The 13,313-nt window shown below is 44.2% G+C and overlaps 1 protein-coding gene across 1 annotated transcript in view; it reads left to right on the top strand.

The window, feature by feature from the left end:
- Window positions 1-10,350, top strand: part of LOC104123435 (organic solute transporter subunit alpha) — a 25,746-nt gene extending 15,396 nt beyond the window's left edge. The window contains exons 2-8 of the mRNA XM_009635683.1: window positions 894-1,045; window positions 1,162-1,235; window positions 2,816-2,974; window positions 5,932-6,043; window positions 6,946-7,092; window positions 9,568-9,673; window positions 10,163-10,350. Coding sequence (XP_009633978.1) covers window positions 894-1,045; window positions 1,162-1,235; window positions 2,816-2,974; window positions 5,932-6,043; window positions 6,946-7,092; window positions 9,568-9,673; window positions 10,163-10,350 — 938 coding nt within the window. The remainder of the gene's footprint in view (window positions 1-893; window positions 1,046-1,161; window positions 1,236-2,815; window positions 2,975-5,931; window positions 6,044-6,945; window positions 7,093-9,567; window positions 9,674-10,162) is intronic.
- The last annotated feature ends 2,963 nt before the right edge of the window (window positions 10,351-13,313 follow it).

Here is a 13,313-nt window from a genome sequence, read left to right as displayed (position 1 = left end):
GGCCGAGAGGCGCCGGGGTCCTGGGCAGCGGGTGGGGTTACGGAGGCTGGGGCAGAGGCTCGGTGCGCTTTTGGAGGGGGCACAGCCACCGTGGGAGCCGGTGCCAACAATGAGCGCGACCTTCTCCTAAATTAAGCATGGCTCCGCTGCAGTGCTTTCTCCTGCCTCTCTTCTTGGGAGAAAATACACCTCAACCATCAGCCGTGGGTAGAAGCTGATATCCAATACCCAGTGCCAGTGGGGACATAAAACCCGTCACCCGTGGGTAAATGTTGATATCCATATCCAGCTTTAAGGGAGAAGTAAAAAAGCATTTGGTGATGGCATCACGTTTTATCTCAGGCTAGATACATCGGGGGCTTATCTTTATGTTGTTCGCATGCCCCACAAATGTCCACCGAGCCTCTAAAAATTTGGCGTGCCTAAGGAAGTTACGCACAAACATGCCTATGGAAGCAGAGACCTACTACTGAGCAAAATACATTTGTGTTTGTAGTCTGCCTGGAAAAGTTCCCAGCGTGGGTATTTACTGTATTTATTTATATTATGTAGTATGTATTTATTTATAGTGTTACGTATTTACATTTATCTAAGGACACTTTTCCTGGAACTCCACTTTTCTGACAGGGACTTTTGCATAATGCTTTGAGAACATAGAGGCATATTCTTCCCATATGCTGTCTGTGGATCCTGGAAAGATTTAGTCGTGAACTTAAGTTTAAGTATTTAAATCATCCTGTGGCATCAGTGGTCTATCTATGTAGCTAAGGATGAGTGCAAGCCTTTGCAGCAATAGGGCTAAGAAGCCCCTCAGAGACGGTGTCTTTACATGAAATGTTTGTAATGCTTACGAAATAAATCAGAACTGTCCGTTTTCTTTTCTCTCTCTGCAGGCCTTGACCTACCAGGGAGATTTCTCTTTGCAATCTTGACTCTGATGACGCTGATTGCCAGTCTGGTGTTTATAGAGGAAGCGGTCTACATCTACAGGAAAGTCCCCTCCTCCAAAAGATCAATCATAATTTGGATTAATGCTGCAGCTCCAGTAAGTTATCATGGAAAAGAGACAAAATTGAATGTTGAAGGTAGGGTTTCCCTCAAAATCCACATGAACCTACTTTATCTCTGCCCTTCGTACAACCCTCCTCTCTTTCTCTGTAGGTGATCGCTACTACTTCATGCATTGGCATGTGGATTCCTCGCTCAACGATGTTTACAGATTTCACAGCAGCAGCGTGAGTAGTCTGCTTGTTTCTAGATGTTGCCCCGAACCCTGAATTTCTTCCCTTTAAACATCTGCTGCTCCTGGTAAACACAGTCATTTTGTAAATTTAACAATTTAGTAATTTTTGGTGTGAGTGGAAATCTCTTGGCAGCTCTTTTCTGGGAGGTGGAAAATACCCGAAGCAGTTCTCAGTGCTACAGTCCCCTAGTGTGGGAACCTCAGTATGAAAGATCTGTGACTCGCATGTAATTGATCCCTCGGATTGACAGTAGCTTTGAAGCAGTACTCTTTCTTTCCTCTCTCTGCGTGTCATGTGGAATGAGACTCTGACCTGTGACTTTTCTGCGCTTTTACTAACGATGAGCCATGGAGGTCTATTATTAATGGTGGCAAGTGAACCTCCGATGAGTATATCAATGTAAAAATGTTCCGCGGTTGTCCTGATAAAAGCACTTTCTGTACGAGCATGACAGCTCTGACATGCACAGAGAAGAGCGGAGAAACATGGTCCTTGCTTTCTGGAGGTGATGGTGCAGCCCTGGGAGGCAGAGCCAGGTGGGGTGACGCCGTGGCCTTGGGCACTCCACGTTGATTTGGGGATGATTTTGGAACCCACTGCAGGACAGTATCACAGACTCTCATGAATGGCCTCACCCCTTGTCGCGCTGCGTTCACTAAGAGAGTAGAGTAAAAAAGGAGGGAAAACACAGTCGTAGGGAACCCTGGGAGCATGCAGCAATTTGTGCAGGTAGTGCAGATTACCAAAAACTTCCAAGGATCCAGTCCTATGGCTCTTCAAGCCTTTCTGAATCCTGCCTCCTCCCTTGCCCAAGCTGCAGGTTCCTGTCCCCTCACTTGCATCCGCTACCACTCACAGTCTCGGCTACACAGCAAGCTCCCTCAAGGAGGCAGTGCAGCTGAAGAGGACCTCTTTTATTTGGTGGTGTTGGATTTCAGTGAATCAGTTCCCTAAATCAGTTTGGGAAAGGGAGGAAAGGGCAGTTGCACAATCTGTAGTTCCTGGGAAAGGCGGTGAATGTGCAGCGGGTGAAGGAGGGAGAGATGGGGTTGCAGCAGTCAGTGCTGGGATCAGCTTTGGTTGCAGAGGAACCACACCCTGACTGGGCCAGCACATGCAATGATAGCTATATATATATATATGTATGTATGTATGTATGAACCTAGCCATGATTGCTGCTGTCGGTTTTGGTGGGTTTTTTTTTTTTAAAGGAGGAACAGGATTTGTTGTGAAAAGTTTGGACCAGTCAGGACTAGGTAACAGATAGAAAAATACGGCCATAATGACTTGGGCCAGAAAAGCCTGTGCTTTAATACTGACTCTGCCACCAGCCACCAGTGTGGCTTTGGGAAATTTCACAGCTACACTGTGGGCTCAGTTTATTCCTCCTTCGGTGAAGTTAGGGCAGTTCTGGTCCTCCAAGGTGAAGGAAAGCTGAAGGCTTTTCACAGCTAGTGCTAGATTTTCTGTTGATTGCGAAGCGCAAGCTGTAAAAACCCAGGACAGAAGGCGGCACTGGCATGCAAGAGACACACAGGCAAGTTCAAGCTGGTATTTTCTTCCTCTCCTAGATTTTTTGCAATAGTTATCCACAAGTTCCTGATGATGATGATTAAAGAGTGTGGAGGTCAAAAGCTGCTCCTCAGGCGCTTTGAAAATGGTCACTTCAAGATCAGCACCGGTCCCTGCTGCTGCTGCTGCCTTTGCCTCCCTCGCGTGCCCATCACTAGGTGAGTTGCCCTTTAAGATTTCCCAGCTGGAAAACGGCTGCTGGAATTCAGCCAACTTGGCTAGGCGAGGTTTACAGCAAAGGGCCTCCCCGCTTCCCGAAAGTCAGTCTCAAGCTGTCTTTTAAACAGTGCCATCACTTGGGGGCTGTACACCACCACTAATTTATTTCAGTTTTATAATGCAGAATTTTGCCTAAGAGTCGAGAGCATGAGCTCTCTCAGTGTAGCCCAGTGCAGTGTTGCCACTCATACTAATGTTGAGGACCGTGGTATCTCCCCAACTAATCCCATTCTCTTTCAAGAAACCATTTCTGTAGTGAGCAGTGGCATGTGGGAGGAGGGATTTCTACTCTAGAAAACCTAATAATTGAGTTTTCAGTTTCTTTTCATTCCAGAAGGGAACAAATGTTTCCAAATTGGGTATTTTTCACAAGCAGAATTGTCAAATCGAGGCTGTCTTGAAAGAAAATTTTTCTTACTTTGATGAAATTGAAATGTTCCGTTCTGATTTTGACTTTAAAACTACTTCAGATTAAAATAATTTTTCGAACAAGAAACAGATGTAATTCCTGGAAAGCTTTGATCTCAATAAAGTGGCATCATCTGGTGAGGCAAAAGCAAGCATTTTCTTCTACTAAACTTAGTACTAAAGCACCTTTGGGAAGTAGGGTGAGGATGGAGAACTGCGCCTACGGGAGCCAATGTACTGTAACAGAAACCCTGCCTCCTTTGAGCGCTGCCCGCTGGGGCTTCCCTTCTGGCTAGCGTCACCCTGTCATTCATGCGCCGCTCCACAGCCTGGAAGCCTGGTGTATTTCCCAGGGCTTTGCTACTGGCACAGAGTATGAGAATGTTTCTCTCATTAGAAGCAAAAGCTGAAGGACTGAATGTGCAAGACAGAGACTTTTTCATGAGGGCCTGGTCATTCGTGTCAGAGGGACCTTAGGGACTCGATGGTCTGGTTAAATGAAAGTGGCGAACAGAACGCAGCATAGCGGTTTGTGGTGCTTTTGCAAAAATTCTTCATTTTTGTTGTAATAATTTTTCCTTCCACTGCCTCATTCAGTATTAGAATTTAAACTCTTTTTTCCATCATTGTATTTTAATGGAATAACAGGAATTACTTACGTGGAGGGGGCACCAAGAAGAATAGGTAGTAAATCAACTGAAACATATACCTCCAAAAATGGATGGAATACAATGACGTAAAATCAGCAACTACTGATATAGATCTAAATGACTCCTAGTAATTTTCATGGACATTAGTTCAGGCTCATTTCAGCAGTCAGAGCCGAACAAACGCCGTGGGACAGAGCTGTGCGATAGACCTAACGTGCCACACCAGTATATCTGTTTTTCTTTCCATGTCTGTCCATCCTCTGCATAGGCTGTGGTAGCTGAGAGCTTGGGAGGGGATCCTTTGCTCTGCCCTCCTGTTGATTGGTCCAGTGGAAGTTTACTGAGGAAGATATTAGCTAATATTAACTCCTTACAGGAGCTAGCTAGTGCCTTCTACTGCTGGGAGGAAGGACGGATAGCTGTCTGTTTAAAAAAAAGGCTGTTTGCTCTGCAGAGGGCTCAGGGCTCCTTCTCTGGCATCTGTAGCACTGGGAAACCCATCTGCTGTCTCTGCTTCTGATTTCTAGCCTTTTCCCATTACAGGGTACAATTTTTTTTAAGCAAGCTATACCAGAGAAAGGTCAGTCTCATATTCCTCCCATAGGTATCTTCTGGGGACACAGGGAGCTACTCCACGGGAGGGATTCATTCTTTTAAAAAGCCATATACTGTCGAGCAGTCCTGGGAAAGCTAACAAGGTACAGTAGACTGATGAGGCAAAGTAACAAGCTGTACAGGGGGGAGAGATGTGGCAGAAGAGGTCTGGTGTAGCAGTGACTGCACTGTTTGTCATATTGTTCTTTAAAGCCCTTTGGGAATAATAGATTTTTGAAAAGGCACACGCGCTAAACGGCTGGCCAGTCGTAGGCCCTTTGACGTGTGTTTGTGCTGTTCATAACCCTGTGGTTATTAGCTATATTAACTGAGCAATTCCTGTAGTTCCTGGCTCGTGGCTATACCCTGTAACATACTATGCGGCAGCCATCTCTGATGGCAGTCTCAAGGGCCCAAGGAGCTGCAGTGAAGACAGCATTAACAGTATGGGAAACACACAGCGACAGACTAAACCGTGAGCCAGCCATCGCAGCCACAGCTTGTCCTGTGAAGGCTGAAGGAGAGTTCAGGTCAGTCAGCTTTCATGTCCTCTGTCAGCAAGTGCGTCTGCCCCTTTCCCGGTGGCCTTTTTAATGCTGCCTGGCCAGGTTACTGTGTATGGGCTGTGTTCTGGACACAGTTTATACCGACAAGTATGGAAATCCTGAGCTGTCCTGCTGGCCCTGTGCAGCTGGCCAAGTACAAGATAGTTCCTTTCTCCTGATAGAGTACAGAGGAGCAAAACCAGATGCTTACATGGTAATATTCACGATGCATAGAAAAACTACCAGTCCTTTCACCTAGGTCTGTATGATTCCCTTTCTTGATCTGCCACAGGACTAGGAAGTGTCTGAGGAGGAAGGCTAATTTGCCCGATCTCATCGGAAAACTGAAATAGTAAGGCAACAAGGCAAGAGCAAGTGGTATTATTGCTCAGAAACCGGTTATGCTGCTACTGGCTCTCTGGTTAGCTTCAAGGCAGAGAAGGACATTTTTCCCAGCTTTGGTTAGTATGTAATTGCTGCAGAACAGGAAAAGTACTATTATTGTAGAGACTTCATTAAATAAACACTGGGTAATTCTTGGAAAGATTTTCTAATCTCAAAGCTGTTCCTCCCCAGATTTTAGCCACATGCTGCAGGAGTGGAAAAGTTATTTTGAAGTTGACAGTATCCAAAAAAATTTATTAAGGTTGCTAATAAGATTTTGGCCTATGTGATTTTCTTTCTGGTTTTTTTGGACAGGCGAACCCTCTTTTGGCTGAAGCTGGGCACCTTTCAGTTTGCTTTCCTTCGACCTGTGCTTATGTTTTTATCAATAGTGCTTTGGACTAATGGCAGTTACACCCTTTACAATGTAAGTAAATATTTTAACCTCAGATGGTCCACAAAATCCGTATGTTTTAGGGTTGATGTTAGTTAGTATCTTAGCCTACAACTAAACTGTGAAATCTGGGAGCACTTCTGAGTGAATCCTTAAGGTATTCTTTCGAGACCCTGGAGCATATATGTTCTGCCTTCCCTCAGACTCTCCATTTCCTTGCTTCTCTTGGAAAGAAACCATGCATTAGGGTGGGCTGGGCATCAGATTATGCTCCAGTGTGTTTCCCAGCTTGTGTGGTTAGAATAGCAGGACTGCAGGTTGCCCTGTGGGATGTACCTGCCCTGTGTTTTGTAAGGTGCAGCCTTAAGAAACAACGGTATGTACTAGCATGTAACCGGGAGGCCTAATGCTATGTTTTTCTGCAAATCGTGGTGATTTTTTTGTATCTGTGCAAAGCAGAAAAGATAGTACTGTACTTCTGCTTTGTACTGTGTAACCTGCAAGACGATGGAGAGGTCTGTATCTGCTAATAATTTTGCACCTCTTGGATAACTCAGATTAAAAGTAATACATTTTCGTGTTGCTTCACGGTATAAAATAAATTACTCCTCTGAGATATCATGCTGAATATGCTCTCATGAGCTGCTGAGCCTTCCCAGGTGTTGCTGGGGTCAGACTGTGGGGTTGTGTCACTTGTTACCTTCCCAGGCTGAACAGATTTATGTGTGCCTGCTGGGCAAGTGCGCTGTGCTAATACTCCAGTTGGTACTGTGCAGTTTCCCCATGCAAACCCCAGCAACTGCTGCTGCCATCAGCTTTCATGGAGGCAGAAACAAGCATTTTAATTCTGCATCATCCAGTTCACAACTTCTTCCTGGAAATAGTAAAATGCCCTGTAAAGTTTTATAGATACACTTATTTGATTTGCTTCTCAGTTATCTCCCAAAGGAGCTGCAATATGGATTAACTGCTTCATTGGCGTCCTCACCATTATTGCTTTGTGGCCAGTTGGAATCATGTTTCAACAAGTTAGGACTCTCCTCATCTGTAAGAAGATCATCCCAAAGTTTGCTCTTTATCAGGTGAGAAGTTTAGTATTTCTGATAAGAATTTCTCTTAACTGCTGATACAGCTCCGTCTCTCTGGTTCTTGGTCCTTTGTTGAAAAGTTATAGTATTTTTTTCCCATTAAATGCACTATGCAAAGGCACATTTTTACCTGATTAAAGCTGCATCCCTTTGAAGTGCTCTCCTTGGCTGCTGTTCAGTTTCAGCTTGAGCCAATTTACTTCTAGTCTCTCAGGAGTGCTGGAGATGTGAAAGCTGCATAAAATCCATTCATCTTTAGAAAATTGAAATCAAAACAGCACCTTCTGTGGGGCTTGAAGGAAGCTTTGTAGATGCAGTGTCCTGAAACACAGTGTTAAAATGCTGGTGCATACTTTTGAAAACTAGGAGAGGATGTGGAGCATTGTGTGGGTGGCTGTTGTTTGAACTGTTTCAGCATGTCACAATGTTCTGTTTTGACAATATTTTTCTTGGCCACTCTGCACTTCAGAGCTTGATGATAATGAAAACGCTGCTGGGAATCAGAGAATCATAGAATGTTTTGGGTTGGAAGGGACCTTTAGAGGCCATCTAGTCCAAACCCCTACAGTGATCAGTGACACCTTTAACTGGATCAGGTTGCTCAGAGCCCCTGGCCTTGAATGTTCCCAGGGATGGGGCCTCCACCACCTCCCTGGGCAACCCATTCCAGTGTTTCACCACCCTCATTGTAAAGAATTTCTTCCTTATACCCAGTCTAAACCTACCCTGGTTTAGTTGAAAACCATTACCCCTTGTTCTGTCACAGCTGGCCCTACTGAAAAGATTTTCCCCATCTTTCCTATAGGCCCCCTTTAGGTACTAGAATGCCGCAATCAGGTCTCCCCGTAGCCTTCTCTTCTTCAGGCTCAACAACCCCAACTCCCTCACTGGACGCAGTCCTCTAGGTGAGGCCTCACCAGAGCAGAGTAGAGGGGCAGAATCACCTCCCTCGACCTGCTGGCCACGCTTCTCTTGATGCAGCCCAGGGTATGGTTGGCCTTCTGGGCTGCCAGCGCACATTGTCGGCTCACGTCCAGCTTCTCATCCATCAGTACCCCCAAGTCTTTCTCCTTAGGGCTGCTCCTGATCCCTTCGTCCCTCAGCCTGTATTGATAACAGGAGTTGCCCTGACCCAGGTGCAGGACCTTGCACTTGGCCTTGTTGAACCTCATGAGGTTCACACAGGCCCACCTCTCCAGCTTGTCCAGGTCTCTTTGGATGACATCCCGTCCTTCTGGTGTGTCAGCTGCACCACTCAGCTTGGTGTCATCTGCAAACTTGCTGAGGGTGCACTCGATCTCGCTGTCTATGTCACTGATGAATATATTAAACAGCACTGGTCCCAGTACGGACCCCTGAGGGACACCACTTGTCGCTGGTCTCCATCTGGACTTTGAGCCATTGACCACTATCCTCAACCAATTCCTTATCCACCAAACAGTTCACCCATCAAATCCATATCTCCTCAACTTAGAGAGAAGGATGTTGTGGGGAACCATGTTGAAGGGTTTACAGAAGTCAAGATAGATGATGTCCGTTGCTTTTCCCTTGTCCACTGATGCAGTCACTCCACCATAGAATCATTAAATAGTAACGAACAGAACCAGATAGGTTAGACTGAAAAAGCCCAGGGACAAGGCCACCCTCTTCCACATCACCCTGAAGAAAGTACAGCAGAATCCTTGCATATACATCCTCCTTGAACAGGACGTATAGAAAGGCTGGTGCACTAAGGTTTCTTTTAAGTAAATTATTAAGCACTTAGAAATGCAATAAACAGGATAGTTACACCTGCAAAGCTGCATTAGGGTGACGCCAGGTGTAGGATGGCAAACTCTGTTAATGCGAGGATTTATACTCATGCAGTTGCACCGGCAGCTAGAGAGACGCTTTGGGTATCTCCAAGGCAGCGAAGGCCTAGCTCAGCGAATAGCAGGTAATGTGATGCATAAGTGATTGCTGCTGAGGCCAAGCTGTGAAGAGTCCTTTGTCCCTTCTGGCAAGGAAGCCGGTCCCATGTACCTTGGGGAGCACCGCATCCACCTGCTATGGCAAAAAGAGAAGACAACAGAAAAAACGTTCTTTGAGTCCTTCCTCCACTAACAGAGACAATAAGTTCATCGGTTAGACTAACAGGAAGGTTTTAAAACCTTGTTACCCTTTATTCAGAGCTCAGTATCATTTAACATCCCAGCTGGGAGCTCTGTGTGTATTGCACCTCCCAAATGAAGGGCTGAGAAGAAACACTTCAAACAGAGGTTTAATTTGACACTCACATTCCGAGCAATATCGTCCTGACCTAAAGATGAATTCTGCAGAACGGCAGGCAGCCTGCTGGTGGATGGGGGGAGAGGGAGGGCAAGAAAGGAGGAATGAGGTGGAAGAGGGTCTGTTATGAAAGCAGATTGTTGTGTGAAGTATAAACCTTTTCCTGGTAGCTAAGGCATCTGTTTTCTCTTTCTGGTGCAGTTTATCCTCATTCTGAACCACTTGCAGGCAGCTATTATCAACATCTTGGCCTCGCAAAGAATTATTCCCTGTGCTCCACCACTCTCCTCTTCAGCAAGAGGAGCATGTAAGTTCTTTTGGGAAGGATGTTCATTTACTTATAAAGGTGCCAGTTCAGCATGGCTAACTGCAGTATCTGGTGTTTTCCCCAAATACTCATTTCCTGAGATCATGTAGCTTTTGGAGAATCTCAGCTTTTACTTAAAAAACAATATCAAAAAGTTTTATAGCTGTCATAGTCACAGAGAAAAACATGATGATGATAAGATTTACAATCAGAAATGAGAGGACAAGAAATCAATGTGCATAATTGCTGTTAAATCTCTTGCGGTTTGAATGCATAACTTATTGCATGCTTATTGATGGGCAATACAGTAATTCTGTAACCGATTTTATTGCCGAGTGTGAGAGACACTCCGTTATGGGGACAGGTTGGTGAATTTTGTTCCTTTTGCACAGATGAAAATTAATAAGCCAGGAATTCACTTTGTGTCTGATAGTCATTTCCCCTTCTGGGGGCTGTTCTTTGTCTCCCTTTTTTTTTTTTTTTTGGCAGATATGACCCAGCAGCTCCTCATCATGGAAATGTTTCTGATAACCCTGCTCTCAAGGGTGGTCTATCGGAGAAGATATGATGACCTAGAGCCTCCGGAGTGTTTGGCTGAAGAAGCTGGGGACGACAAGCAGACTTCTAAGATTATCCCAAATGGTGCAGTTAGTGAAGACGGATTGCCAAGGGTTTAGAAACCCCGGAGCTGCTATTCTGCAGGAGCTGGAAGCTCAGCTTCAGGAGCTTGAATACTCTTGCACCACAAGTAGCCACTGTCCATCTTGGAGTAACTTCTGACATAAATGCCCATGAGCTGTAGTACTGAAAGGACCACTAGTGGAAAGATAACCTCGTTTATTCTCCAGTGATATATACACGGTGTGAGGGTTTTCATACCATGTAATTTAGTAAGATTTCATACCATGTACTTTTATGCTTTTATTGAGCGCTTGATGGTAGCCAAACTGTCTCACAATGTGATTTTATTTTAATTTTTTAGCTATTAGAATGGCTATGATTTAGAGTTAATCCAGAGTCATTCTTGATCATCTCTCTTGACTTTTTAAAATCTTATTTCACCCTGGATTACTGTCATATGTCCAACACAGCATTTTCCCATCATAGAATCATAGAATCGTTTAGGTTGGAAAAGACCTTTAAGATCATCAAGTCCAACCGCTAACCTAACACTGCCATCCCACCACTAAACCATGTCCCGTCCTTCCTCCATTAAAATTTATCAGCTCTGACTCTATACCACGAGCTCACCATAGCTAATTCTGATCAGTAAATGTATTTGCATATGCTTGTTCTGAAATCCCCAAACCTGTCTGGGCTCTCCACCTATATAAATGATGATCTCTTTAGGGCAAGACTTTTTACATTCCTTGGCAATTCACCTCCTAGCTTAGTAAATACACAGCTGCTGTTTGTAAATATGTCGCTGGCAGATATTCTTCCTAGGGACAGCAGATTTTCTGTCACTGGCCTGGAAAAAGATAGTAGGTGTTAGAGTCTGAGATGTCTTCTGCCGCTCCTTGATGGTGGTGTGTGGTGCTTTGGTTCAATGCTTGGAAAATGGGAATAATGATACTCAGGATCTGTGTGATAAAGGTGTCTGTGGGGATAAAAGCTACTGAAAGGAATCTCTTTCAAAAAATCCTTACCTCCCCAGCTTCTTCACCCCAAACCTGACCTGCTCTGGCATCCAGTAGGACATCAAGTATTACAGGACCTTTTCCATTCACACCCATTCCTGTTTTGCATAAACCAGTTTTTAGTTTTTGCAAATGATCCTGATGTTCTTGGATGAACCTAATTGCTTTGGTTTAGCTCACTATAATTTATAAAATGATACTGTGTTCAGTAAGCATTTGGATATTGTGTTTGTTGGGGCGGGAGGTGCAGCACCATGTACTAGCACTTGTCTGTCCTCACCTAGTCCGATCCCTAGAAGTAAATACCCAATCCACACCACAAGAATGCTTATTCCATATGTAGGCTGGGAAAATGTTTCATGTTGGAAAACACATTAATAACATCTTTCACCTACACTGTATCAAATACAGCTTGTCATCAGAGTAAAGCTAGGCAGATAACAGGGCTTTATTTTTAGTTTACAATAAATACTGTCAGTTTGGGAGTTGGTGGAAAATGAAATATTCTGAAAACAGCTAGGAAGTAGAAAAGAGGGTTAAATTAAACAAAATGTTTTCTTCTTTCTGATTGAGGACAGAAATAATATTTACCAATTGAAAGATTCCATTATAGTAGGAAAAACTAATTAATTTTGTTTTGAAGTGTTTTAAACAATTTTTCTATTTAATTATTTTCTAAATGGACAGTCTGGGAAATCAATGCAGATTCCTGAACTCATGAATGTGAGAGAATCTGCAGTTTTCCCTTGAAAAATAATTTAGCTGAAAATTTTCACTCTGCATTAGAGTACGTCAGTAGAATTAACTGGGATCAGCTAACATATTCTTAACATGGGAAATCTTCTTAATGTATTTTAACACTATGGCTATTAGCATCTTCCTGACATTGCTTTATATCAGTGCAGTCTAGGCCACAGGTGCATTTGCAGACTTGCAGAGCAGCACTTAATTTCATAACAGCATTGGGAATGGTTGGCTGTCAGTTCAAGCAGCTTCAAAACTGGAAAAGAAAGTATTTTGAGTTGGTGAGGAATCTTTGTGAATGGCTGTGGAAAACACGTTAATTACTAGAGCAAATGAGACAAATGACCGTTACTGGAAAATGTTTTCTGTAGCGGTTCTGTGAGGGGTATGCCTTGGTGGGTGGGAGCTGTGGCATGGAAGAGCAGATCCACGCCCCATAGCATGACCAGTGCATTGGAAAACAGACGGAGCCTATGGAGAAGTGGTGGTCTCTGTCGGCCCAGCAGTTGCCAGGGCTCAGCAAGAGTCTTCACCCATCCCTGTTGGTCTGCTATCTGTCGTGTCTCTGAAGTGCCTGTTAAATGTATCTTGCAAACATCATTGTGGGCCAGATTTGGCCACAGGTCTCACCAGCTGTTGTGCTTTTGGGTAGATATTTAATATTTGTTGTGACCTCCATCTGACATTTTTCAGCAGTAAAACGTACCGCAGTGATTGTCAAGTGGACTTCAGATCTGGCAGCAAAGATGTGTCTTTTTACTGTGTACTGTCATGGAGGTCTCATTCCAGAGGTCACTTGCTTAGACAGAACCCTTTTCAGAGCAAGACTGGACATATTTATCTTAAATATGTGCCTAAGAGCTTGCCTGAGTTACAGCTTTTGTGAATGCAGTAGAATGGATGGGTCTTATCGTTGCAATTTTTTTTTTTTATTTTTTTTTGGTTTTAGCTTTTTAAATTAACAATTTCTTCCCCAGCTCTGGCTCAGACCAAGAGCTGTAGCCCACCTCATCTAGGTGCAGTGCCTAGGTAGGCGTCTGGGAGCTGGCAGCCAGGGGGAGCAGGTGGCCTGCATTGCAGTGCATTCACTCAGCTGCTCCTGGAACTAAAACGTTGCATATCACAACTTCTAGGTCGGACCTTAAGCAAGTCTGACTATGGAAAAACAAAACAGAAAGCCGGAAATTCCTCCAATCTCAGCTCTGATAAGGATCCCTTTCAGGCCAGTGAAAAAAATTCACTTTCAATTACGGGTT

This window comes from Egretta garzetta, unplaced genomic scaffold, assembly GCF_000687185.1.
Source record: "Egretta garzetta isolate BGI_Z169 unplaced genomic scaffold, ASM68718v1 scaffold373, whole genome shotgun sequence".
Lineage (NCBI taxonomy): Eukaryota > Metazoa > Chordata > Aves > Pelecaniformes > Ardeidae > Egretta > Egretta garzetta.
This window is presented reverse-complemented; position numbering and strand designations above follow the sequence as displayed.